Source organism: Gopherus evgoodei, chromosome 1, assembly GCF_007399415.2.
Source record: "Gopherus evgoodei ecotype Sinaloan lineage chromosome 1, rGopEvg1_v1.p, whole genome shotgun sequence".
Lineage (NCBI taxonomy): Eukaryota > Metazoa > Chordata > Testudines > Testudinidae > Gopherus > Gopherus evgoodei.
The window spans coordinates 241,340,612-241,366,218 of record NC_044322.1 but is presented as its reverse complement, the minus strand read 5'-3'; the positions used below and the strand labels follow the sequence as shown (position 1 = coordinate 241,366,218).

The 25,607-nt window shown below is 43.7% G+C and overlaps 1 protein-coding gene across 10 annotated transcripts in view; it reads right to left on the bottom strand.

Annotated features, from left to right (window-relative positions):
* The window catches only part of LMNTD1 (lamin tail domain containing 1), a 303,257-nt gene that overhangs the window by 24,950 nt on the left and 252,700 nt on the right, over nt 1-25,607 (bottom strand). For all 10 annotated transcript variants that reach the window (XM_030541043.1, XM_030541092.1, XM_030541054.1 and 7 more), the window contains one exon: nt 21,985-22,073. In XM_030541043.1, the coding sequence (XP_030396903.1) occupies nt 21,985-22,073 (89 nt within the window). The remainder of the gene's footprint in view (nt 1-21,984; nt 22,074-25,607) is intronic.

The window sequence follows — 25,607 nt, the reverse complement described above, 5'->3', positions numbered from 1 at the left end:
AAGTGCTGGACAAACAGCACTGGAGAATAAAGTTCTTTGTTCCTCTGCAGAGCAGTGGCAATACAGTCTCACCCCAGCAATGTGACACCACATTATCCTCACCAACTAACAGCAGCATTATTTTCAAAGTGTTTCAACCCCACAAATCTGTGTACAGGATTTTGTAAAACCCTACAAGAGCCACGAAATTCTGGCTGCGGTCTTTGGTTATTTCTTTTGGATGAGCAAGTCCACATAGTTTTTCTGGAAGCTTTTGGAGCTTTCTTCTCAGACCAGCTTAAAACAGGCAACAGTCAGTTAGATTTTTGCAAATGAAATAAAACTGAGGAGCTCTGGGTGCTTGTGTCTCCTGAGGAGCAGGTGCAAACTGGGGACCATAAGTGGGTGTAGGAGACTGTCAAATACCATACTACAGCTAACAGAGAGCCACAGAGCAGCCACACTGTAATGGAGGCCATGGGGCAGAGAACCCCCTCAAGCCAAGATGCAGCAGTGCTGGGGCCTGTCCACTCTAGCGCCCCCTATTGTCAGCCAACCTGGTTCTGCAGTGTTCTGATTCTTTTGTAGCCCAGCCCTCCTGCCAGGGCACCTTTCAGTTCAGTCCCCTTCCAGGCCAATAAAAGTCTAACTGAAAATCCAAATGAACAGTTTGTTGAGATGGTTTTTCTATCCCTATTGGGCTACACTGAAGTTCCCTGGTCTTTACTCCTTCTCTCAGGCCTGCAGACTTCTTCTCTGCTTCAGAAGCTGAGCACTGTCTCCCAGGGCTTTCTCCTTACAGACTCTTTTCTTCCATGCAGGTTTCTCCCACTGCCTGCCTGAGTGGTCTTCAAGTTATTGGAATACCACACTTCCCCTCCCCAGGGATTCCAGCAGCTTCTCCTAAGAACCTCCCTGCTTTTTACAGACTCTACCTCAGGATCATCCATAGGAACCTAACCTGCTCCCTGTAGGTCCTCTCCCTGCAGGAAAATCTGTCAAGTTATTTCACAAGACTATATTCTCATACATGTCATGTATATATGACCGAGCACATTTTGGATACTACTATAATTGAACTGCTCTCTGTGTCGCCACTTAAATCCCACTTAAAAGCTAATTTGAGGGCTTAAGTGAATATTAAATTCTGCATATGCCTTCTGATAGGGTTTAAGTTGGGCCTAAGTGAACCATACACTTAGTGCTAGTTGTCTGCATGGAGTGAAATTGTATTCTGGGTCTATACAAGAACTGGAATATAGGGTTTAAGGAAGTATTTTATGATATGTCTAATTTAGCATTTCCTTTTGGACAAAACAAACAGATAGAAATGCCAAAAAACTAAGCCTAGAACAAAACCAGTGAAACATGGAAATAATGTCAACTCACGGTGGCTTTGCAGTTATAGTGAGCGACGGCATCATGTCATCAAAGCAAATCACCAAGCATGTCATTTAGTGAAATGAAGCCTAGTTATAAGGCAAAATATTTGCCATGCATTGTAAATGGTTTCAACAATTGTCTGTCTTCTTTGTCCTGAGGTCTGTACACAGCATGAGGTCTTGCTTGCTGAATCAGTGAAGCCCAGTCCTATAGGCTCAGGAAGTAAAATCTTGCTTTCCAGAGTGCAACTCAGTTTATTTCCTGGCACATTGCTATCTCATTCATACTGGTTTTTATAAGCCTAGATTCTGATTGAGGACACCATGTTCTGACCCTATAAGGCCATATCTTCAAGTTTTCCAGATCCGAAGAAGAGCTCTGTGTAGCTTGAAAGCTTGTCTCTTTCACCAATAGAAGCTGGTTCAGTAAAAGATATTACCTCACCACCCCATCTCGCTAATGTCTTCCCAATACATTTAAAGTAAATACATCTGCTCTTTTGAAGAGGTGAAACTCTAACAGGCAATCTGCCTGATTTATGTCTCATGAAGCATGACTACAGATCGAGAAGACTCTTATTCATTAGATAATGTATTTGAAATGATAAATCCATCTTGGTTATTATAAGTTACTGTAGACGTGTGGACTCACCCCCACGGCACCTCCTGCCGGTGACTTCAGGGAATTAGCTCAGTTCCAGCCCGGAGCGCCCTCTGCAGGCCGGTGATCCACCTGTCCGCTACTGGCCCCCGTGTCCCTCCCTGGCCCCCGGTGCCACTTTAACTGGGTCTCCCCCCTCCCAGGGGAACCCTCACCCCACTATCCCCTCTTTGCCTCAGTCGTGGCTACTGCCAGTCTCTGTTTATCCCCCGTACCCTGGGGCAGACTGCAGTGTATCAGCCGATCATCACAAGCAACAAGGGATTTGGACTAGCTGCCTTTACCCACCCTCCAGCTGCCCTTCTGCAAGCCCAGTACCTAGGAGGCCTAGAACCAGCTCTGCAGCCTGCAGAGTTGCTGGCCTAGGGCTTCCCAGCTCCTAAGGCCTTTCCCCAGCCCTGCCTTCCTCTAGGTCCCCCCCAGGTGAGTTCCCAAGCAGCCAGGCCTGTCTCCCTCCCCAGTCAGAGAGAGACTACCTGCCCTTGGCTTCCCTGGCCTTCTTATTAGGCCCTGTGGCTCAGTTTGGGGCGTGGCCCCAGCTGCAGCCACTTCCCCAATCAGCCCAGCCTAAAGGCTGCTTTCTCCAGCCACAGCCCCTTCCCAGGGCTGTTTTTAACCCCTTCAGGGCAGGAGCAGAGGTCCACCCTGCTACAGTTACCAAATGAAGAGTAAAGGGACATTTTTGTTTTGGCTCACCTTTTTTCTTCTCTTTTCTAGGCTCATGTGAATATTCCTCCCCAGCCCCCAATTTTATTTTGTTTAAATAAATAATACTTCACACGATATAGCTCCATTTCTTCAAGGTGCTTTACAAACATGCATTCACTTAGGCCTGGGCTTACTCAGCCAGCTCCAATTCCCCTTTCCTGATTGGAGCTGGTGTGACAGAGATCTGGGTCAGGGTTTCCTAGCCAGCACCCTGTCACACACCTTCCTTCTTATGAACTGCCAGGTTCGTCCTTCCTCGACCTCTCTGCTCCAGTCTGGTGGGGTTCATCCAGGGAAGCCTTTCCCCATCTTTCGGGCATCATCTCCTGGAGGTTCCTTCATCCCCCACCCATAAAAAGTACACTGGTTGAGGGGTAGATGTCCCCATAGCTCTGCCGCCACCCACAGGTCCTCACACCAATCGCACCCCTGCAGGCGTCCCTTCTCCTTTATCCCCTTTTCTTTCAGTAGGGGGTTGAGGCCAATCCCAACCTTCCGCTGGACACCCTGGACCTGGGGTTCTCCCAAGCCACCAAGTGGGGGCCCTGTTTCTTTTCCTGGGAGCTGCGGTGTGGGGAGCTCCAGTTGCCCCTTTTCTCCCTCTAAGTGGCTTGGGCTGGCCACCTCCCCCGCACCTCCTTCCCCTCTGTCTACCCTATCCAGGCTCTGTTGTCTAAGCTTCTCATGTTCATTACCCTGAGGACCTTGCTGCTTTTCCTCCCCTGGGCTTCTCAGTTGACGGGTCCCTGCCCCATTCTTCAGGGAACCTTTCCTTTTCCCTCGGGGGAGGGCCCCAGTCCGTACCCAACACAACAGGGTACGGTAACCCCTCTACTACCCAAACCCACTTCCAATTTGAAGCTGCCCTGCATTTCCAGGGGCACTGGGGCCACCAGCCCGTATCTCCTATCCCCATGGATACACTCCAGGGCCATCCATGCACCTGGAATTATCCAGTGCAGTTTTATCAGCCCCCGCTGGATGTGCAAGCAGGCTGAAGCTGTATCCACCAGGCCCCTATGGGGTTTCCTCCCCACCCTTACTGGGATGGTGGACAGCCTCTGCCCCGTTGTCCGCCCTCCAACATTAGTCCAGCTGGAAAATTCAGTCCACCCACATTCCATATCTGGGGAGTCCCCCTTTTTATGTCCTGGCTGCCCACCCTCCCAGCAAACAATCATGCTGGCTCTACTGGGAGCTCCTCGGGGTTCTCCTTCCTCTCAGGGCCTTTCCCAGGAAGGGGTTCTCTCAGCTTCTGCCCCAACAACTTGTCTTTATAGGGTCGGCCCTCCCTTTGGGGAATATCTGCCTCCTGTGTACTCCTCGGTCAGCTTGACTGCTGCATCGACCATACTTGGCTGATGTCGCCTGACCCAGACTCGGATATTCTTGGGGATGCCCTGTAGTAATTGCTCTAGGATGAGGGCATCCATTATCTCCCCCATCGTCTCGGGCCTCAGACAACGGGTGGCCCAGTCCATTAGTCTCTAGGCGAATGCCCAGGACTGCGCAGCCCCCATCCATCGGGCTGACCAGAAATTTTGGCAGTATTTCTCTATCAACAGGCCCACCCAGTCTAGGATGGCCTCCCTCACCGTCTCATAGTTCCAGGCTTGTTCCTCGCTCAAGGCCATGTAAGTCACTTGAGCTTCTTCCACCAGGTACGGAGCCAGCCATAGGGCCCAGGTTGCCCTATCCCATCCGGTGCCCATGTCTACCCACTTGAATGTACCGAGAAAGGCATCTGGGTCATTTGCTGGGCCCATTTTACAGAGTTCCAAGCCCAGCAGCCAGGTTCCATCCCCTCCCGCAGGACTCACCATTCGTTGCAGGAGTTGCTGCTGCATGCTGGCCTGTTCTCTTATAAAGTCCTATAGGCTTTTCTGCCTGCCAGGTTAGCAAGGCCTCTCTCTCGGCCTGGTGGGACTGCTGGAAGCCTTACAGAGCCTTCTGCATCTGCTCCTGCTGTTTGATGAGCCATTGCAGAGTCTCCTCCATCTCCGGGCTGCCAACCACGTCCATTGGCTGAGGTCCCAGACAAGCCCCCACATGTAACAGGGCACAGGTGGGCCCCTCTTTCTTCAGCCACTTCTGCACCCACAAACCAACCAGAGACCTCTGCTTTGGTGCTATCACCCATGCTCTTTATTTACAGTAGAAGTTCCCACCACCTTGCAGCTACAGGCAGCGTCAGGCTTACAGCCAGTAGGGGAGAATGGCCTCTAACTCCCTGGCTCTTCCCTCTTCTCTCCCCACAGCTTCCTGCCAGCCTTTATGTAACCCCTGTGGGTGTTTCTTTAAAGTCTTTAAAATAAATGGTACGGGTCTACTCAGCTGATGCACACATCATATGGCCTTTGAAGTAAATGCAGCTACACTGATTTACACCAGCTGAAGATCTGGTCCTATGCGTTAAAAATGTATATTACATTTATACAACCCTTTTAATCTTGAAGTACCCCAATGTGCTTTGGATATACCCACATATGAAATGTGCCTGCCACTGGGATAGGGAGCAGAAACTGCATAACAGCATACAGCAACGTAACACACTATACAGTAAATCCATACAGCAATCATTGCAGTTGCTTGGGGTGCAGAAGGCTTGATGAGACAGATTAGAGAGCAGCAGACTTTTGGCCCCTATCCAGAAAATTAAAACCATCCATTTTAAAGGTTTACACAATTTCCCCCCTCCTCCCCCAAAGTTTCAGAAATAAAGTTTATGATGAGGATCGTTTCCTTTGGGAGAACATGGTAGATGGAAGGGTACTTGATAAATGATACTTATAAATGCTGAGGGGAATTTTTTGCCTCTGCCTGAATTGATGAAACAGCAGAGGTCACTTTTATTTTTTACTGTACATAGGATATACATCAGAATTATTGCAAGACAAAATATATGATTTTTTTTCTGTTTTCACTTCAAACTAGAGATAAGCTCAAGTTTCAGAGCCTCAGTATGATGCACATATATTGATGTCCAAGAAGTTACACCAGCTAAGAATCTGGCCCCAGGTTTTGAAACCCTCAATTTTTGGAGCTGCTGACCTATCTCTGTTTCCAATTAAAAATATCCTGGTACAAAAAGCAAAGAGAATACCCTTCTGGGATCTCAGCATTCTATTCATTTAGCTCTTTGCCTTCTGTCCCCATGTAACTACCAGGGAGTGTGTACACTATTTAAGATATTGAGCTATGACCATCAGAGTGATTCTTAAAATGTGTTATTGTATGTATTTATTGGCAGTGTCCTATATAAGCACATAAACAACTGATAAAGCAAAAACTTTGCAGAATTTGGAGGATTAGAAATTTTTTTGAAGAGGAGAAGCCTTGGTTTGGGGACAAGAAGGCTAAGGAGCTTGGAAAATGAATGGTTAGAGGTATTTTTTTAACCAGAAAGGAATAGTTATCAGTCTAAAGGTACAGCAGAAGCAATAAATATGAATGGATTGTTGATGTGCATCCCAAGAAATTAATAAACCACAGAGTTGTCATCTGTAGACTGCTTGGTTCCATATGAATGTTTACTATTATTAATTATTATTATTTATCTGTTGAGCATTGACACTGTACAAACTGAGGAAGACATAGTGGTCCTTGCTTTCCCAAAAGCTTAATTCCACCCCTCCAAACCCTTTGCAAGTAACTTTTAAAATATAGAACTGAAAGTCAAGAGACCTGGGATTTCATTTTTTACTCTGCCGCACACGGCCTGATCGCCTTCGGACAGTCCATCTCTCTGTGCATCACTTTCCTCATCTCTAAAATGGGGATATTCTTCTCATGAGGGGTCAATGAGATTAAATTTATCCATGCTTGTAAAGCACATTTAGATTGTCCAGATGTAATGTATTACTAGTCTGTTGAGTGGATGACTAGCTAACTCAGAATTACCAACCTCCAAAGTTAAAAAAGCACAAGCCAGGTCCCCCAAATCATGAGATTTGTTTTAAACATTATATTATTGTGGGTTTGATTTTTGAACTCCCACTGCCCGAGTGTGTATAACAACGCTCCCAAATTGATAGAGTAAGGCAGTTTTGGCTTTCAATGCAGAAGCTCTCATTGGCTGCCTGATGCTTCCAGCTTCTCCTCATGCCCCAAAATACTAATTAATTCTGTGGACTCCTACTCCCATATCTGCCCATTCTGCATCTCAGCAATTAATTATACACCTCAACTCCCACATTAACTTTGCTCCTCCGGTCCCACATCTGCCTCATGCCCCTCAAAGAACTATTGCTCTTCCTAGAGTTGGGTGCCCTTTTCAGAGTTTGGGAAGTGGATGGTCGGCAGCAGTTCCAGAGGTTCTTCACACTCTCTCTCCCTTCCCAAGCCAGAGCTGCCCTGAGCTGCAGGATTTTCTGCTCCCTCATCTCCCCTCCCCTCCTGTGAGAATGGTGTTGACTTCACCCTCTCCCCAAGTCTCCTAGCTGAAAACTACTCTCGGCTCCTGAGGGGAGGGGAGAAGTGCCCTGCCTGCTTCCCATCAGCTCTGACTGGCTGCTCTTCCCCACAAGGTGGAAAAGTGGAGAAGGCAGCCAATCAGAGGGTTTTTTCCCCTGGGTAGGACTGGAAATTGTGTGCAAGCTACACCTTCTCCCACCATCCCGAGACTGTCTGTAGTAAAGGCCAAAATACCATTGCTCATGATGAAACTGAAAGAGCAGACAACACTGCTAACCTCTGCAAGTATCTCTGACTCTTGCTTCTAAACCTGCTGCCTCTTACTTGATCCCTGCAACCATCTGTTGTGATTACATAATCTACATTGTGTTGCCATGTAGTGTGTAAAGGCTGAAATGGTTACAAATTAAATAAGCAGCTACAATTTAATACAACACAGGCTTAAAATAATAGAGTACTTGTTCTGTCCTATCTACAAGCTAGAGCTAGCATCTCTATGTAGTAGTGTCATTATCCTAACTGCACCCACTGGATGAACATCTCTGTTGCACTTCTAGAAGCATAGCTTTAAGCCACCTTTGCATCCTCCTGGACTCTGCTTGGGGGCTGGAGAGGCCCCTGAGATAATGTGAACAGCCCTGTCTATGTTTTGGCAGGGCCGCCCAAGGGGCTGCAGAACTGCCCAGAAGCTCCATCAGTGCAGACCCCACCCATTAGTGCACCACCTACGCCAATGTTTGCAATGGGATCCATGAGAAGTAATAGTATGGCTTTCTACCACAGTGCCCATGCAGGGGGAATGTATCTATCTATCTTAGGATTTTATACTGCTAGCCATCACTGTAGTATCTGAACATCTTCCACGTAAAACAAATAGCAACAACAAAGTCCCTAGCAGACTTTATGGAATCTCTAACTCTTCTTAGTTTTGGGGGTCAAAATTCTGCTTGGAGCAGAGGTTTTTTTTGTGGGGGGGATTGGGAATAGCGGTTTTCGTATAGTGAGCATCACTTATGGTAGAAAGACTTTATCAAAGAGGAAGGTTTTGCAACATTTCCTAAAGATGATAAGATTCTGTATTGTTCTGATCTCCTCTTGAAGATTGTTCTATAGCCTGATCCCCTCCATTGAGAATGCTTTGTCACCAGTTCTCACATGATTCATCCTGGGAATCCTCCTCCAGCAGGATATAGAGCTTTTAGGACCTCTTAATGCCACTTTGACCCTATTATGTGGCCCAGGAGGGTGGGAGCAGCGGGAAGCATCTCACCCATGGTGTGTGAAGTTCCTTAAAATTAGCTGTAAGGAAGAATAAATGGCTCAGGGATCAGCCAATGAATGGGATGTAGAGAAACCTTCACCTTTGTGTCACAGGTTTGAATCCAGTTGTTGGTGACTGAAAGTTAGAGATGGTCAAATATTGCCAAGACAATGTTCATAAATTCCTCTTCAATTCCAGACAGCTGTTTTGTACACCCACTTCTATATTCCCTATTTGCTGTTCCTTCACATTTATGTGAGTAGGTTTGGGTTTGGTTTCGGATAATGTTTGGATAGTGGCTGTTCATCATGCAAACACACAGTGTCATATTAGACTAAAGCATCTGTGCACATACAAGTGTAATCACTGTTCGCTATTTGTTATTCATTGCTATCTTTGTTTAAAAAGTTTCAACCAACTCATCAGGGCACAAAAACAATACCAGGTGACCTACATGACCAGTCAGACTGCATAAATAATAAAAAACTCAAGTGAATAGCTCACAAACAATTCATAGACTCAAATTTGTTTGTTAAAATATTCTGCAAATACCTGTGAATGACAGCTACATTCTCAAAAACCAGGATCAGTTCTTAAATGATTTGAGGCCAGAATTCACTGGATAATTGATCCACAACAAATTCACCAGCTCTATTGAAATAATGGATTTAATGGCTGTTTGGTGGCTTTTGTAAACAATTACATAACCTCAGTCCAGGTCTCTTTGGCCAGGTTTCTACATCAATAAAATCACTACACCCCATCACTGTTTGGTACCTATACTGATAACCTCAGCAGAGGTACCAAGGAATGAAATGACATGGAGATCAAAGTATTGTAACCCTTCTGCCCCTCTGAATTGGCAGCAACAAGGGCTGGGTTCAGTATCCAAGGGTTCCGTTTCAATAACACCATGCATAACCGGCTCGAGCCCCCACCCAGTGACCTGGGACACTTACATACCACACCCCCCTGGGCGCCTCTAGGAGGCAATACTTCACCTCTCGCAAGCACAGAGTCTGAGTGTAGCAAAATCTTTTTAATAAAGGAAGGAAACAATGTGGCATCCCACTGGAGAAACACCACAAACAGGATTATAACACAAACCATAAACAAACAAAAAAAAACCCACCCCCAGGTACATTTGGCAATGTCCTTTTCCTCTTAAGGTCTTAAGTCCAATCACCCCAAAGTCCAACAACCCAAAAGTCTCTGGTCAGTGCCACCCCAGAATTCGAGAGTTTATCTGAAGGGTTTTACCCCCCCCCCCCCGGGAAAAGAGGGGGGAAGTCCACACAGGGTGTTAAGGGGCACCTTACGTGGGCCAGGGCCAACTGCTCCACCTCTCCATGGAGTTCTGCTGCAGCCTTCACCATGACCAGCTCCACCACACCAGCTGTGCCACTCCTCCAGCTGTCCCTGCAAACTGCTTCATTCCGCTCACTGTTCCATGGGCTGCTCCAACGCACTGCAAACTGCTCTGCTCTGCCAGCCACTTAACAATGGGTCTTCAGGCTCTCCCACTAGTTAACACAGCACTCCGTAATCTCAATTCAGCTCTTTCAGTGATTTCAGCTCTTAGTAGGGGAGCCCTGGTGCTGGTGCACTGTTGGCCCAACATGAATTCACCTCAGCAGTCTCTACATGGACTCCTAATAGAATCAAAAACTAGCTCTACTCTTTAACATTGGAGAGAGGAGGATGTGCAATTGGTGTTCCAAGCCCTCAAAAGGGGCCCATACCATCAGGTACACACACCAGTCCCCAGCCTCTCTCCATTCATGGGGTTTTGGAACCCATGTCCCATGTTTAGCAAGTACCACCCAACTGCGGTTGAGTCATTTCTGTCACAAAGCAGTCCCACAGCTCTCCAATCACACAATCAGGGTGACAAACTTTTTTTTTCTGCCCCAATAACAAAGAAATTGGGGATCCCAGAGCTGTTAAAATCACCATCCCAAGCTGCTGTGGGGTTATGCTAAGTGTGGGGGGGGGGAAGGTGGATGCCAATGCAAATTCTTAAAAGGTGGATGCCAATGCAAATTCTTAAAATTCTTTCCACTCTCTCTATAATTCACCACCAGATGTCAGGGTAGCGCTCATCCTGACTCTGCTTACAGTATAAAGAATGGGATTAAGCCAGGGGTGGGCAAGCTATGGCTCACAGGCTGAATCGGGCCTGCCAGCCATTTTAAGCTGGCCCTTGAGCTCCCCCTGGGGACTGGGGCTTGACCCACTTCGGCGCTTCAGCCTAGGCACAGGATTGAGGGCCTCTCCACATGGCTCCTGGAAGCTGCAGCATGGCTCCTCTCTGGCACTCCAACCGGGGAGCAGGATTGGGGGCCACTCCATGAGGCTCCCAGAAGCAGCAACATGGCCCTCCTCTGCTGCTCCAATGGGAGAGCCACCTGGCCTTGCCTCCCCGTAGGAGCTGGAAGAGGGACATGCCGCTGCTTCTGGGAGCTGCTTGAGCTAAGGGCCACCCAGAGCCTGTACCTCTGAGCCTCTCCCCACACCTGAAACCCCTCGGTCCCAGCCCAGAGCGCTCTCCTACATCCCAAACTTCTCATCTCCAGTCCCACCCCAGAGCGCATACCCCCAACCAGAGCCCTCATCCCATCCCGCACCCAACCCCAATTTTGTGAGCATTTATGGCCAGCCATACAATTTCTATTCCCCAATGTGGCCCTTGGGCCAAAAAGTTTGCCCACCCTTGGTTTAAGCACATTGGCAGGACAGTGAGAGGAAGCCTGCACTGCCACTTCACAAGCTTCACCTGTTTTTTAGATAAACGTAAGTCTCCAAGATTGTGAGCTTGGAAATTGTGACAAGTGCTAAAATTTGCACTCTCTGAAGTTTACCAAATATTGCAGATTAGGAAAATAAAAAATATGATTAAAATCAACAGTAATATTGCACCAGCAAAAGTGCTTATTTCATTTATTTTGAAGTGATAGTTTAGTTTTAATTATTTGTTATAATACTTCATAGATTGCCAGTGAATGTTCTGTCATTGTATTTAGTAAAAGGAATGAAGTAATAGGAGATCTGACCTCAGCACCCTTAAATCTTTATTGGCTGCCTTTTTTAGCAGAATCATCAAATCTGCAGATTAGCTAAATGAGAATGAGCACGGTTTTATTGCATTTAGACTGCATGGTGAATTGCCCAGTGGGTGCAAAAATTTTGGACCTCTCCAGACACCTAGACAGACTTATGTGCAGTGATGGTGGTTGTGGTACGTGTGGTTACCACTGACATAGGGAAAGGTAAGAAAGAGATCCTGGAGGGCAAATTTAGAGGGATACATAAGAGAGTAAAGTCCAGGACCTCCATGGCAGCATCCTCTGAAATTCCTCCAGTTCCATAGCCAGGACCAGGTAGATAGGCAGAACGGCAGGGTCTCAATGTGTGGATGAGACGATGGTGTTTGGAGGAGGGATTTAGGTTTATTAGAAACACAAAGAAACTTTTAGGATAGGAGGTGCCTCTACAGGAAGGCTGGGCTCCTCCTAAACCAAAAAGGAACCAGATTGCTGGCATGTAAATGTAAAAAGGTCATAGAGGAGTTTTTAAACTAAGAGATGGGGGAAAGCCAACAGGTGCAGAGGAGCATGGGGTTTGGACAGAGATATATCTTAGGGAAGGATATAGTAAATGGGGTACACTATATACTAGTAAAGAGGAGAGGATGAATGTTGGTAAAGGACAGGTAGGACCTGAATGAAACAATCAAATAAAGAAGAGTCCCCTTCAGTTCCATCACATGCTGGCAGACAACTAAATATTGACAAATTTTATAAGTACTTGTATACAAATGCTAGATGTCTAAATACTAAAATGAATGAGCTTGAGTACCTGGTTTTAAATAAGGATGTTGATATAATAGGCATCACAGAAACTTGGTGGAATGATGATAATCAATGGGACTTAGTAATTACCAGCTTACAAAATATATAGGAATGACAGGGCTGGTCATGCTGAGGGGGGAATGGTTCTATATGTGAAAGCATAGAGTCAAATATAGTTAAAAACTTAAATTAATCAAATTGTACTGTAAAATCTGGATGAAGAGGAATTCCATGCTTGAATAATAAGAGTATACCCAAGAACTATACTACAGAGAACCTGATGAGGATAGTGACAGGCTACAAAAACAAAAAACTCAATAATAATGGGGAATTTCAACTATCCCAACATTGACTGGGCACATGTCACCTCAGGACAAGACAGAGAGAGAAAATTTCTAAATGCCATTAATGACCGTGTCTTGGAGCAACTTGTTCTGGAACTCATGAGGGGAGAGGCAATTCTAGGTTTAGTCCTAAGTACAGCACAGGATCTGGTCCAAGAGGTGAATATAGCTGAACTGCTCAGTATTAGTGACCATAATGTAATTAAATTTAACATCCTTGTAGAGGAGGAAATACCAAATAAACCCACCAAAGTAGCATATAACTGCAAAAAGGGAAACTACACAAAAATGAGGAAGCTAAGTTAAATGGAAATTAAAAGAAAAAGTCACAGGACTGAAATACCTGAAAGCTGCATGGAAACTATTTAAAAATACCATAATAGAGGCTCAAACAAAATGTATACCCCAAATAAAACAATTATAATAAGCGAACCAAAAAATGCCACCATGGCTGAAGAACAGAGTAAAACAGGCAGTTAGAGGCAAAAAGACACCCTTTAAAAATTGGAAGTCAAATCCAACTGAGGAAAATAGGAGAATAAACTCTGGCAAGTCAAGTGTAAAGATATAATTAGGCAAAAAAGAATTTGAAGAACAACTAACAAAACAGACAAAACTAGTAGCAATTTATAAAAAGTACATCAGAAGAAGGAAGTCTGCCAGACAATCAGTGGGGCCATTGAGTGATCAGGGCTGGCCTTACCATGAGGCAAACTGAGGCGGCTGCCTCAGGTGCCAGACTGTGGGGGTGGGGGGCGGAACCCACTAGGACACAGGGTGTAGAAAATTGTGTCTGCTGCTGGTGCATATGTATTCTCTTTGCTCTAGATGCACAGAGATGGTGGAGTGTTGTGCTGGAGGAAGGAGGGCACAAGAGACATAACAGGCAGGCAGGAGAAAAGGTGAGAGGGAATAACAGAAAGCAGCAGGAGCTGCAGGGAGAGAAAGGAGGAGGAGCCTCTTATGTACCTTTCTAGCACCCCTAGGAGCTTGCACTGATTAACACAAGCTTCTCAGGGAGCTTCCTCTTTCCTGCTGCTTCCCTGAACCCACTTGAGGAGAACAGGCAGTCAACTGAAGTAGTAGGAGCCAGTTAGGCCCTTAGGACGCTGATATCTTCCCTCACTCAGGCCCTGTTACTAGCCTGCTTATTTGTCCCCTTCAACTGAGTGTTGAGAGCCACTACAGCAGTCCTGGGTGAAAGAAGAGACTGTCCCTCTGGGGCAGCATTCAGAAAAAGAAAAAGCAAAGGAAGTTTTTCTATCTAAGCAGGAAGGAGCTCTCCTGAGATACATAGACACAAATAGAACAGGAGTACTTGTGGCACCTTAGAAACTAACCAATTTATTTGAGCATAAGCTTTCGTAGGCTACAGCACACTTCATCGGATGCATGTAATGGACACAAATGTTCACGGTGAGCCTTCCAGCCCCAGTGAGGATGTGAGTGGTGAGGAGATGCCTGATCTTCCAGTTAGTCAGAGTGCAGGTAACCTGGCAGCTACTGCAGCATCCATATCTCCATCTGAAATGGATGTAACCATGCACATTCCTGAAGAAAAGTGTAGATCAGAAAGAGTGTGGTGGAGGTGCAAGAAACAGCTGCTGCTGAGTTTAATTCCTGAAGTCTAGATGATCCAGGACTGTGGACCCACTTGAACAGTAGCTTAAGGGACTTCCGTGTACTGCATGGGCCACAGCAAGTGAAAAACTTCATGTTCTCCAAAGACAATGAAAATAAAAGTTTCCATCCAACACATTACTGGTGTGAAATCCCCAATGGTGACAAAGTGGAGAGGCCATGGCTTATGTACTCAAAAACCCTGAATGCTGCATACTGTTTTTGTTGCAAACTCTTCCAGTCTAATGTTCCACCCACATTGGATTCTACAGGAACAAAGGACTTGAAAAATCTGTCTAGAAATCTGGCATGCCATGAGAAGGCAGCAAATCACCAGAGAGCATTCCATAGGTGGAAAGTGCTTGAGATGAGACTAAGGTTAAAGGCCACCATAGATGATCAGTGTCAAGAGAAGATTGCAGCAGAGTCTCTTTACTGGCAAAATGTTCTGAAAAGGCTCATTGCCATTGTGAGAATGTAGATTAAGTTTGTTTAAACTGTAAAACTCTGTGTGTGTAAACAATAAAATCAAAAATTAAATGCAAGTTACAAAAAATTAAGGAGTAGGAAGTTACATGGCATCAATAAAAATTCAATGACCTCCGTTAGCAGCACTTGGACTCAGTTGTATAAATATATACAGAGAATGTACAGCATGCCCTTAGACCTCCTGTTGTGTGAAATGACTATCTCTTCTGTGATTGGCGCTCTTTGTCTCAAATCCCTGCTCTTGCAATTCCATAGGCTAAAGAAACAGCTGTTTGCATTTTTTTAATCATTAGCCAGCATAATCATCTCTGCAGGGTCACTGTGCCAGCACTGCTGTTACACACTTAAATGACACTCCTTCTAAACATGCTCACTATTTTCTACATGCTTATGTGTACTGTTCCTGTACATATTTGCTAAAATTAATTTCGAAGCCAATATAGATGGAAGCAGGATATTTCCTTGTGCTGAATCAAACAAAAGAAAGCTGCTCTTTACCTAACCATTTGCAGTTGTTTGACTTCTACTTATATTTGACATATATTGTAAAATGGCACTAACACATGCTGTGACAGCTGTATGGGAAGCAAATGACAACAAAACATGCTTAACACTAATTTCAGCTAATGGAACAAATCTATTCCCAGAATACATTTACTCTCAGCTGTTCGACAGGTTTCAATTCAGTGTATGTTAGCAAAGGGTGAAACTATAGAGGACTGGGCAAAGGTGCTGGCTTCCTCTGGGCTCTGGGGGTACTCAACTCCCCCTGTCAGCCCTTGGACTGGCCCAGATCTATAGGGAGTTTCATTGGATGTAGCACGTAGAGAGACTGATATGATTTGCAGCATTTTTTTTTTGATGGACAGAGAAGCAGACATAAGAAAGGGAGTTGCTGTTCATCAGCCTGGTACTGCCCAAGGTGGCTCCATATTGTCATCATTACGAATGTGCAATTACTCCAGCATGGGATCACTACTCTGCTTCTGCTGTTTGGGACCTGTGCTTTATTTTATGGCAGTCTGTGATCACTGCAAAACTAGTGCTCAGTCCCACAACTGTTGGGATTGTACACGCACTGGTGCGTATGATGTGATACTAGAGTTAGGCACTAGTATTTTGATGCTACAGAAGTACTAAACCAACCCCATCTTGTGGCACATGCACACCTTCAAATAAAACATCCAATAAAAGTATTTGCCACTAATTCTTCATACCCACATTTTCCAAGCCATTGAAGTATTTCAGTGAACACTCATGCCCCATTGTCAAAACACCCAAGACTGTTATTAGGTTCCACTGTCAACTGCATTATTCATAGACTCATAGACTCTAGGACTGGAAGGGACCTCGAGAGGTAATCAAGTCCAGTCCCCTGCCCTCATGGCAGGACCAAACACTGTCTAGACCATCCCTAATAGACATTTATCTAACCTACTCTTAAATATCTCCAGAGATGGAGATTCCACAACTTCCCTAGGCAATCTATTCCAGTGTTTAACTACCCTGACAGTTAGGAACTTTTTCCTAATGTCCAACCTAAATCTCCCTTGCTGCAGTTTAAGCCCATTGCTTCTTGTTCTATCATTGGAGGCTAAGGTGAACAAGTTTTCTCCCTCCTCCTGATGACACCCTTTTAGATACCTGAAAACTGCTATCATGTCCCCTCTCAGTCTTCTCTTCTCCAAACTAAACAAACCCAATTCCTTCAGCCTTCCTTCATAGGTCATGTTCTCAAGACCTTTAATCATTCTTGTTGCTCTTCTCTGGACCCTCTCCAATTTCTCCACATCTTTCTTGAAATGCGGTGCCCAGAACTGGACACAATACTCCAGTTACATTACTAGGTCATCACCTTGTGAGCTACTGAATGGCAATCTGAACCACCTCAGCTTTGTTCCTATAAGGTATGTGTACACAGCCCATGGTAGCGAACGTCCCACCTTCAATCGACGGACTTGGGCTAGCCCTCTAGCACTAGCTGCGTAGACAGCACATTGGAGCTGAGGCTCGGACTGGAGCTTGGGCTCTAAAGGCTACAGAGAGGGTGAGCTCAAGAGCCCAAACTTCAGCCTGAGCTGCAACTTCTAGGCACTCTCTGCAGGCTGTGTAGACATACCCAGTAAGTCCTATCAACATTACAAGTGTAAATGAGTCAGAGGGCCTGATTGCCAGTTGTCTGATCTCTAACAAAGTTACAACACAGTGCATGGTCAGTTCTACACTACAACTTTGAACCAGACTCTAATCAGGTTAAGGGACAACTATATTGTCACCACGTCAGATGCCTGGGATGCAGTTCAAGTGTAGATGGAGCCTAAAGATGACATTAGGCACAAAGCCAATGGAATCTGCTTGCTTTCTCTAAATCAGTTTTCTTCCCGGTTACTTGCTAGTACTGAAGAGGTCTCTGAAAGAGTCTCCCATTTTTAAATGGTGAATTGAAACATGGAGTGACTTAGCTCCACTCTGGTTAAAAAAGGGAATGCTTGTTAAGTGAAGGTGCCTTGGGATTCGGACATAAGTATTAGTATGAGACATGAAGGAACTGAGATGGAAGGAGAATTTGGTCTCTTTTTCCAGAATAGCCCTAACCTGGTGGTGGGGTGGAAAGAAGGAAAAGTGAAACATACACTAAGCACATCCTCACAGATTGCTACCGTGCAATGTGCTAAGAAAGCTGTGATTTGTTCATTAGAGATCTTATGGGTAACCTAATCAGTTGCTTAAAGTATTTCAATCAAAATCATGGGAACGGTCCTCATCAAAAATAAACAGAAAGCACATTGTCTGTGTAATATGGGAATTATGTGGGGCAAAACACTGCATTTAAATCATCTTTATATCCTGACAAATGATTAATTGATTACTATTATTTATTATGGAGACTGCGGTAGCACCAAAAGGCTGCTGGGTGTTTTCCAAATACAGAGGAAGAGATAATCCCTGCCCTGTAGAGAATAGGTCTCAATAGATAAGAAAGCTGTTCTCTTGGTATTGGCAATATACTGTAGTTAGAAGCAGGGAACACTGGAAGTTTCATGAACAGGTGCTTGTTTTCAGTCCAGTTTTTCAGATCTCAATGAAGTTTGCATCGTCCAAGTAACAAGTGGCTATTAATTGTCTGAGATTATATATGTTGTGCTACAGATTTGCATCATGTATTACAGATGTGTAACAAGTTAAAACCCCCTTTCTTAAGTATCTTATATTCTAAATTACTAAAACAACATCATTCAGAATGGCATCAGATAGCAGCAGGAGAGTGTGAAGCACAAAGTCCACAACAGAGAATATGGGGGAAGGGAATAAAGCTTACTGGAGTCCTAACAGTTTTTAAAGAAATCTGAACATTTGATTGTTTTTGTTTCATTTTTTAAAAATCTCAGATACAGGAGGAGATGGCACGGAAGGAGAGATTAACAAGGAAAGGCAAAATGACACATTAGCAATTCTGCAGGACTATATCGTTTTGAAAGCATGGGCTATAACAAAAAAGGCACTAATTCTGCAATTGGATCCATATGAGCAGACCCTTGCACCTGCAGGGAGCCTCAGTGGGCTTTGCATGAGAGGATGTAATTGCAAGGGACCAAAAACAAGAAATCCGGGGCCAGATAGTGCCCTGTTCTCTCTCCCTTGCTTCCACAGAGCAGCTCTGAGATAAGCCACTCCTGTTTACCATCCTCCACTACTTACAGGGCCACAGAAGAATTCTGCGAAGAGCTGAGTGCTCTTTTCACCATCCCCTTCCACCCAATGGCCAGACAGCAGTGCTGGGTGAGCAACTGAATGTCTGTTTCTGTTTCTATTATCTGAGTAGTATTTTAACCTTTCAATGCTATCCCAACTTTGTCTGTATAGCACTGACATAGTCAAACCCATATGAGGAAGATATATTTTTGTCATGAGAAAGTGTCTTTAAATGCAAATATCCTTGCTCACAGGAGGTAGGATTGCCTGACACAATGTGCTATTGCAAAATGTGTTCCCATGAACAGCAGAAACAGCTGCAGAAGTGCTAGTGGCAAAGGGTGGAGAATGAAATTAGCGCTTTCTAGGTTCTTCAGTAAATGCCAAACTAAAAGATGAGCAGACTTTTTTTTTTGATTAGTGCCTTTTTTTCTATTAGAAAACACCTGAAGCAGACCATTGCCTCTGCTTCTGCCTGAAGAAGATAATCTGAAGTCCCTCCGAATGAGCTCATCCTTTTCAAAATCAATAAGACTCCTTACAAGTTGCAGTCTCTCTCTCTCTCTCCTAAGAGCCGATGATTGGACCCCACACCCTGGGACATCCCATTGTTCATTAGATTTGCATTTCCTCCTCCTAAAGAAAAGTAAAATTGTAACACAAAGTAACGTGAACAAATCTTTGTGAACTGGGCTGAATTAAGCAGGCAGATGGGATCCTGACCTCTGCATTTTCTTTCTTAGTGAATTTATGGCTGTTAAAAGGTGGTGTCAATGCAAGCTTCCCCACTCCATCCCAACAATGGGTCTCTACCATGCCCTTGAGGAGTCCCTTCTAGAGGCCAGGGGGTACAGCAATTCACAGCCTATCCAATTCTGTCTTTCCAAACAAAGGAGGCCAGTTTGTTGCAGGAGGGACAGCTGTCCACTGGAAACTGACTATCAGTTCATTTCACTAGTGTCATCACATAGTCACTCACTATCAGCCTGGGCTGGATTTGAACTGGTAATCAAAGGATGAAAGGCTCTGTGAGTCATTATTAAATCACTTGAGTCACCTAGCCCCCAGTGAGAGCAGCTTTTCAAAAATGAATATGTAGCAGAGGACATATAGTTTGAAAGCCTCTCTAAGGGACTTAGGGGGCTTGTCTAAGCAGGGAAATTTATCAGCATAATGATGCTGTTATCTTTAAATGGCTAAAGCGATATCAGTGTAGCTCCCTAGCTGGACATTATTATTCAAGAAGAAGAGTGCCTTTTCCCAGTTTAGCTGATATGACTTTGGAACTGGTATATGCTAAAGGCAGAAAAAGGCACTCTTATTCCACAATAAAAGTCTCCATATGGGGAGTTTCTCTAGTATAACTATAGCAGTAGAACTATACTGGTAAATTTCCCTGTGTAGAAAATCCTGTTGTATGGAATCAACTCTCTAGGGCTTCTGAATTTTGTGACTCCATTGAAGGTTATGCCGGAAGACCTGAATCTTCTGTGCCTCTCAGAATTTCCTAGCTAGCTGATGACATCACCATTGTACCATTCACGTACACCTGGGAGAACATGGGCCTCATTTTTATTTACTCTAAAGATACGTTTTCTCTGTGGTCACCACAAGCATAGGTGCTGGAACTAGGGGTGCTGTTGCATCTCCTGGCTTGAAGTGGTTTCCATCATATACAGGGTTTAGTTTGGTTCGATGGTTCTCAGCACTCCCGCTATACAAATTGTTCTAGCACCCCGACCATAAGTGATCAGCATGTAGGTTAGCTTAGCACAGGAGTGAGCCCCCCACCCCCCACACAGCAAAGACACACTCAAGTTACTGTGTCCTCAGTGGTGCTGCACTCCCCTATGTGTGTCACTAGGACTTCTGGGGGCATATACCATGGCTTCTGGTACTACAGTAAGTTGAAGCGCTTTATTGTTCTTTCTTGTGAACTGTGAGAGAACTTGTCTGTCCTTCTGGGAAGGCAGTGGAGGATTATCAATATCTGAGTGGCTAAGCTGGTATCCTTACTGCAAAGTGGATGGGTTCCCAGCCCAAATGAAAGCCTCACTCTGGCTTTGGCCTATAGCCCCAGCTACCGTGGTTGAAAGCACCATCAAACATAAGAGGGTTTTGTGTGAGGACAGAAAGGAAACTAGAAACAAAAGCCTGGGTTAACTCTGCAGTGAAGATATACCCTAAGGATATGTCAGTGTAATGGGCTTTCCGTATAAATAAAAATCAAGTCTCATATCTCTGGCTGCAAATAAAGAGACCCCTACATTTCCAAAACATCACGCAGGGGTGTTTTTTAACTGTGACAGTAAAGTTGAATTGCTCAGCTAAACCCTGAATGCTACTTAGAAAGCCAAGAAATTAAAGACACAGATGTTTGGAAACAGTCTTTCTAGATGATCAGCTTCTTTTAATTCAAGTAGTTTCTTGGCAAAAGCATGATTCATACTCAAAAGGGCATTTTATCTAGTGTTACTAATGCTAATTCTGCACTTTTAAAGTGCCTTTCATCTGAGGATATGAAAGTGCTTTTACAAACACTGATGAATCAAGTATCACAACACCCTTTTGAGATATGCTTTATTGCCCCCACTTTACAGAAGGGAAAACTGAGACACTGATATGCTTATTTACACAGGCCTATACCTAGTGGAAGAACCCTTTACTATGTTAACAGTTAATTAATAAGCAAGCACATCCAATTTTTAAAAAATTCCTCCAGGATTTCTTTTTCATTTCAGTCTAGTGTACGTAGACCAGCTGTTGATGATAAACATTTTTACAGCCATGTAAATGCAAATAGCACTTTGCAGAACATTAAACAAAATACAGTTATAATAATATATATTCTATAGGTCTAGGATAATCATCATCATCATCGTCATCATGTGTAGCTTAGTATTGATTAACAGCCAAATCCCATAGACTTCAATGAGCTTTGACTCAGATCTTAAGAAATGTGGGTCTGATACTGAAGCAATGTTTAGCATTTTCCTAGATATCGCCTGCATTTACATATCTATTAGTGAAGAGAAAGTATTCTATATTACAAAAAAACATGGAACTGATCTTTAGAAAAAACTAGAGATGAACCCAAGCCAGGAAGTTTGGATTGGGAGCCTAACGTTCTCCCAGTTTGGGGATTTACAAATTTAGGGTCCTGGGATGGGCCCATTATACAGGGTTTGATTGTAAGTCTTTCTATAGGATAGTTTAAGTATAAAGAGATCTTAAAGTGGGTTAAAATGTACACCCACTTCAAGGCCTCTTTACCCAACCAGAGCAGTGAAAAGGGCCTCATTGTAAATGAGAATCAGTCCCATACTCTCAAGCTGTGAATGCAAACTTCCTGCCAATACAGTGGTGTTTGTAATGGTCACATTATATAGATGCGATCAATTGCACTGTTTCGATACAGAGTCAGATTTGAATCTTGAATGACTGGTTCTCACGTAGGCCTCTCTCTTACAACACAAATAATAAAAAGAATTTAACAAAATTAAGTTTTTTGTTTCCTTTTCTTTATCTGAACCCCACTGTTCTTGCTTTATTGAAAATGGAATTTGTCTTAGTCTCTACTCACCCCTGCTGAACGGGTCAGCCTTCTACTTTTTCCATTAAAACTTCTTGTAGCTGTGTTTCTGCTCCGACTGGTTCCTGCATACAGAGTGCCTGTTGGTGAGAAAAAAAATGATTTCCATACACTGATTTTAAATCTCAGAAGTAATAAAGTCAACCACAAAAATCCGTATTTTCCTCTCACTTTATGGAAAAAAGTTTTAAATAAAAAGCATATTGTGATAAATCCATGGTCATCTAGACCTTCTTGGTTGTCACTAAGATGCAAGTAACTCAGTTTCCCAAGAAGTTGGTGAAAACAAGTGAAGGGTGAACTTCAATGATTTAGAGACTTGGTCATGCTTATCTAAATTGTCCAATCCTTTTGAGTTTGCAAAAGTGAACTGAAAATCTAGTGAGAACAGCCCTTCCTATATGCTGAAAGCCTGACCACATGGAAGTCAATAGGAGCTTTGACATTTATATCAGTAAGCCCAAGGTTCCATCCATGGTATTTTGATATTTACATCTGGTTCTGGTCAGAAACCAGAAGTAAAAAAATAATGAATAATTATGATTATAATTATAATTACTGATTTTTTTTAAACTAAAAAAAAAGTTAATTTCAATTTGTTTGCAAAGATTTCGGGGGACAAGGACGAGGAAGGAAGTCTTTATTCAAATCCATTCACCCACACATAGTGAGAACTTCCACTGTCATTCTGGACTCTCAACAGTTGAGTCTATTTGCCAAGACCCAAATGTGGGACACAGTGTGGACTGCTAGCCAATATTACATATATGTTAGGCATACTGTACACCACATTAAAAGGTATTATTGGCATGATACTAATATAATATACATTACATATATATCTTGTTGGGAAGTTATGTTAACTGAATGTATTATGCTCTCCCCACAACTCTGTTGCCCCATGTCCAATATCCCACAACACTTTGCAAAGCTGAAGTCAGCCCTGGCATTAGAAAACAGGACATTTGTCAAAGGCAAAATACATTAATGTTCTGCCCCTGTACAAACCAGGAAGGTATCTTCATGGCCCTGAATGCTAGTATCCAAAACAAAGACAAGGAAGGTACAGAGCAACAAGCTAAGGATTGGTAGGAACTAGTGGGTTCAATTTTAGTGACACAAAGAGTTTTTTAACTTGTAAAATCATCCTACAAATTACTAGCTGAAATGCATATCTTTGAAGAACACCTTGTGTGCTAGGTGAACATGCTGTGAGAATTTGCTTCCCAAAAAGAGGGCGTGTATGTCTCCTTTTCTTTTGTATTGTTTTTCTTTAGACAATACATTTGGCTAAGTTCAATTATTTAATCTCGCGAACATTTTAAAGAACGATCTGCAAGAATAGTCAAACAATTGGCTATATCTTTGAGTCAACAGAACCAAACAGCCAAGATAAGAGACTCATGACACACACAGTAGTGCAGAAGGATTAAAAGGAGGCAGTACTGAATTCTCTATAATAAATGACGTTTTCATCTTTGCTTTTTGGTCTCTTTGTAGTCCTGCTTCTAATACTTGATGACAGTAGAAGTAAGATAAATATTAAATCAATGTGAGACGGAGGCAATTTTGAGTTGCAACAGAAGCATGTTTAAAACAGACTTAACAGAGTAATGACAGCCAACAAATCTTTTCCTGAAAAGAGAACTGTATCGATACATTGATAATGGGAAGTGGTTGTTGTGTTATTACATCTGTTACAATGTTTAAACACTGGTTGGGAGTTTGTTTGCATGATAAATGCTGTTTTTAGAAAGGACGGAAGGAGGGATATTTGCATAATACAGTTTGACATGTATTTAGGCCCTTCCATTGCCCTCTCGCATAGTAAAAGCCACTTTTTACTCCTATATTTCTGATAATTTTCTTGTAAAGAACTTCCGTGTGGGAGAAAGGGGGTAGGCAGCAATGTGCTCCCTTCAGAATAGCTGCCCCAAATATCTGCATGTGACCTTGGTCATCCATACAAAGTCCTGTACTCCCACTGTGGGTCAGGATCCTGGAGGCTGGCTGCCCTTTCTTCTTGGAAGTGAAGCTCCAATGAAAATGAACCGGCAGAGAAAGCCCCCTGGAATCTCTGGTGTGGGAGGGACCTGTGAAAAGGTTAATACAGCATGAGCACCATGTTCTGCTGGGCCAAAGGGTGGATGATGAGTATATCTCTAGTCCTAACCCTCTTACTTTGGTCTGGCCTGACCCCATTTCCTTCCCATGCACAGACTGTAGCCTGCACAGAGAGAGCTCCGTACAGAGAGTCGCTTGGTGAGAGGTGGAAGAATACCACACAGGCACCCCAATACCATTTCTTCATAGACAAAGGGATAACCACACATGAAGGGCCCCTCCATGGGGAGGAGTCGGTTAATCTGGGCCCAAACTCCAGAACATATCCCCTGATCTCTGGTTGGTCAAAAGCACAGCAGGAGGAATCTGAAGTTAAGGGAGAGCTAACTAGGAAGAGTGCTTAGTTACGTGAATGTATATTGCTTTGTTGGGTTGGAGTAATCATTTTACACAGGTGAGTAATTCAAGATGGCGGGGGAGGAGTTCAAACACAGTCATTTGAAAATTTGGGCAAAAAAGTGCATTCAAAGGAACCACAGAGCATGATATTTGTTTTCTGCCTGTTGTTCCCTGTTTATGTAGGAGGGTAGTATCCTTATTGCGTTATACCAGATGTGTTCGTTAATCAGGGAGCCAATTAAAAATAAACTGAAATGGATTTCAATTAACATAAAATAAATGCAGTGCATCTGGATTATGGTAATTTTATACATTTCATACAACCAGTTCAGCCTGTGCACTGAAAAACATTTGTGGAGGGAGAGATTTTCAAAGGCATAAATGACTGTTTGGCATCCAGTTCCCACTGGCTAAATGCCCTTTGTACCTTGAAAATACTACAGTTCATTTTTGTGAGAAAATGTCAGGCAAAAGTGTTTTCCCCCCAGTTATTATAATAAAGTAGCAAATTGTATCTTGAAGACTTTGTGTGAAGAGTTTGTGGGAGCATCTGCTGCTAGACAGGATTGCAGTCACTCTGGCTTTCTGTGTACAGCATACATTTTTTTTTAAATGCTCCACAGCTTTCGAATGCGCAGAAACTAAGTTGGAGACTGTGTCATTTTTCTCCTCACTGTCACATTCACTCTAGTTCATGCTCTTTCTATGTCCATGTCAGACTGTCTCCACAACTGTTTCATCACAGAGATGGCAGTGTCCTTGCTCACTGTTGTTGCAATCTACAATCTTCCACACATTCCCTATCAGAAACTGGGTCTGGTAGGAAGAAGCAAGTTTTTCACTTTATTTAGCTGAAGTTTCAACCTGAATTTTGTTGGTGTCCTCAATCTTTGGTCTAAGGCTGATCTCAGAGCCTGACAATACCCATGCTTTCTCTCCAGAGAATTAGCTTTTTAATGATCCCATGTTTCTACAACACTTGTAAGCCTGATCGCTTGATGATTTCATAAAGTGGCACTTTCTTGTTATCATCCAAGAGCAGAGGTTTGTGGACTTTATTCCATAACTCCACAGTATGCTTTGGTCACAGCAGGCATGCTATATCAGAAGGCAGGAAAATACATTATATTGAGCCATCCCTACTCATGGTA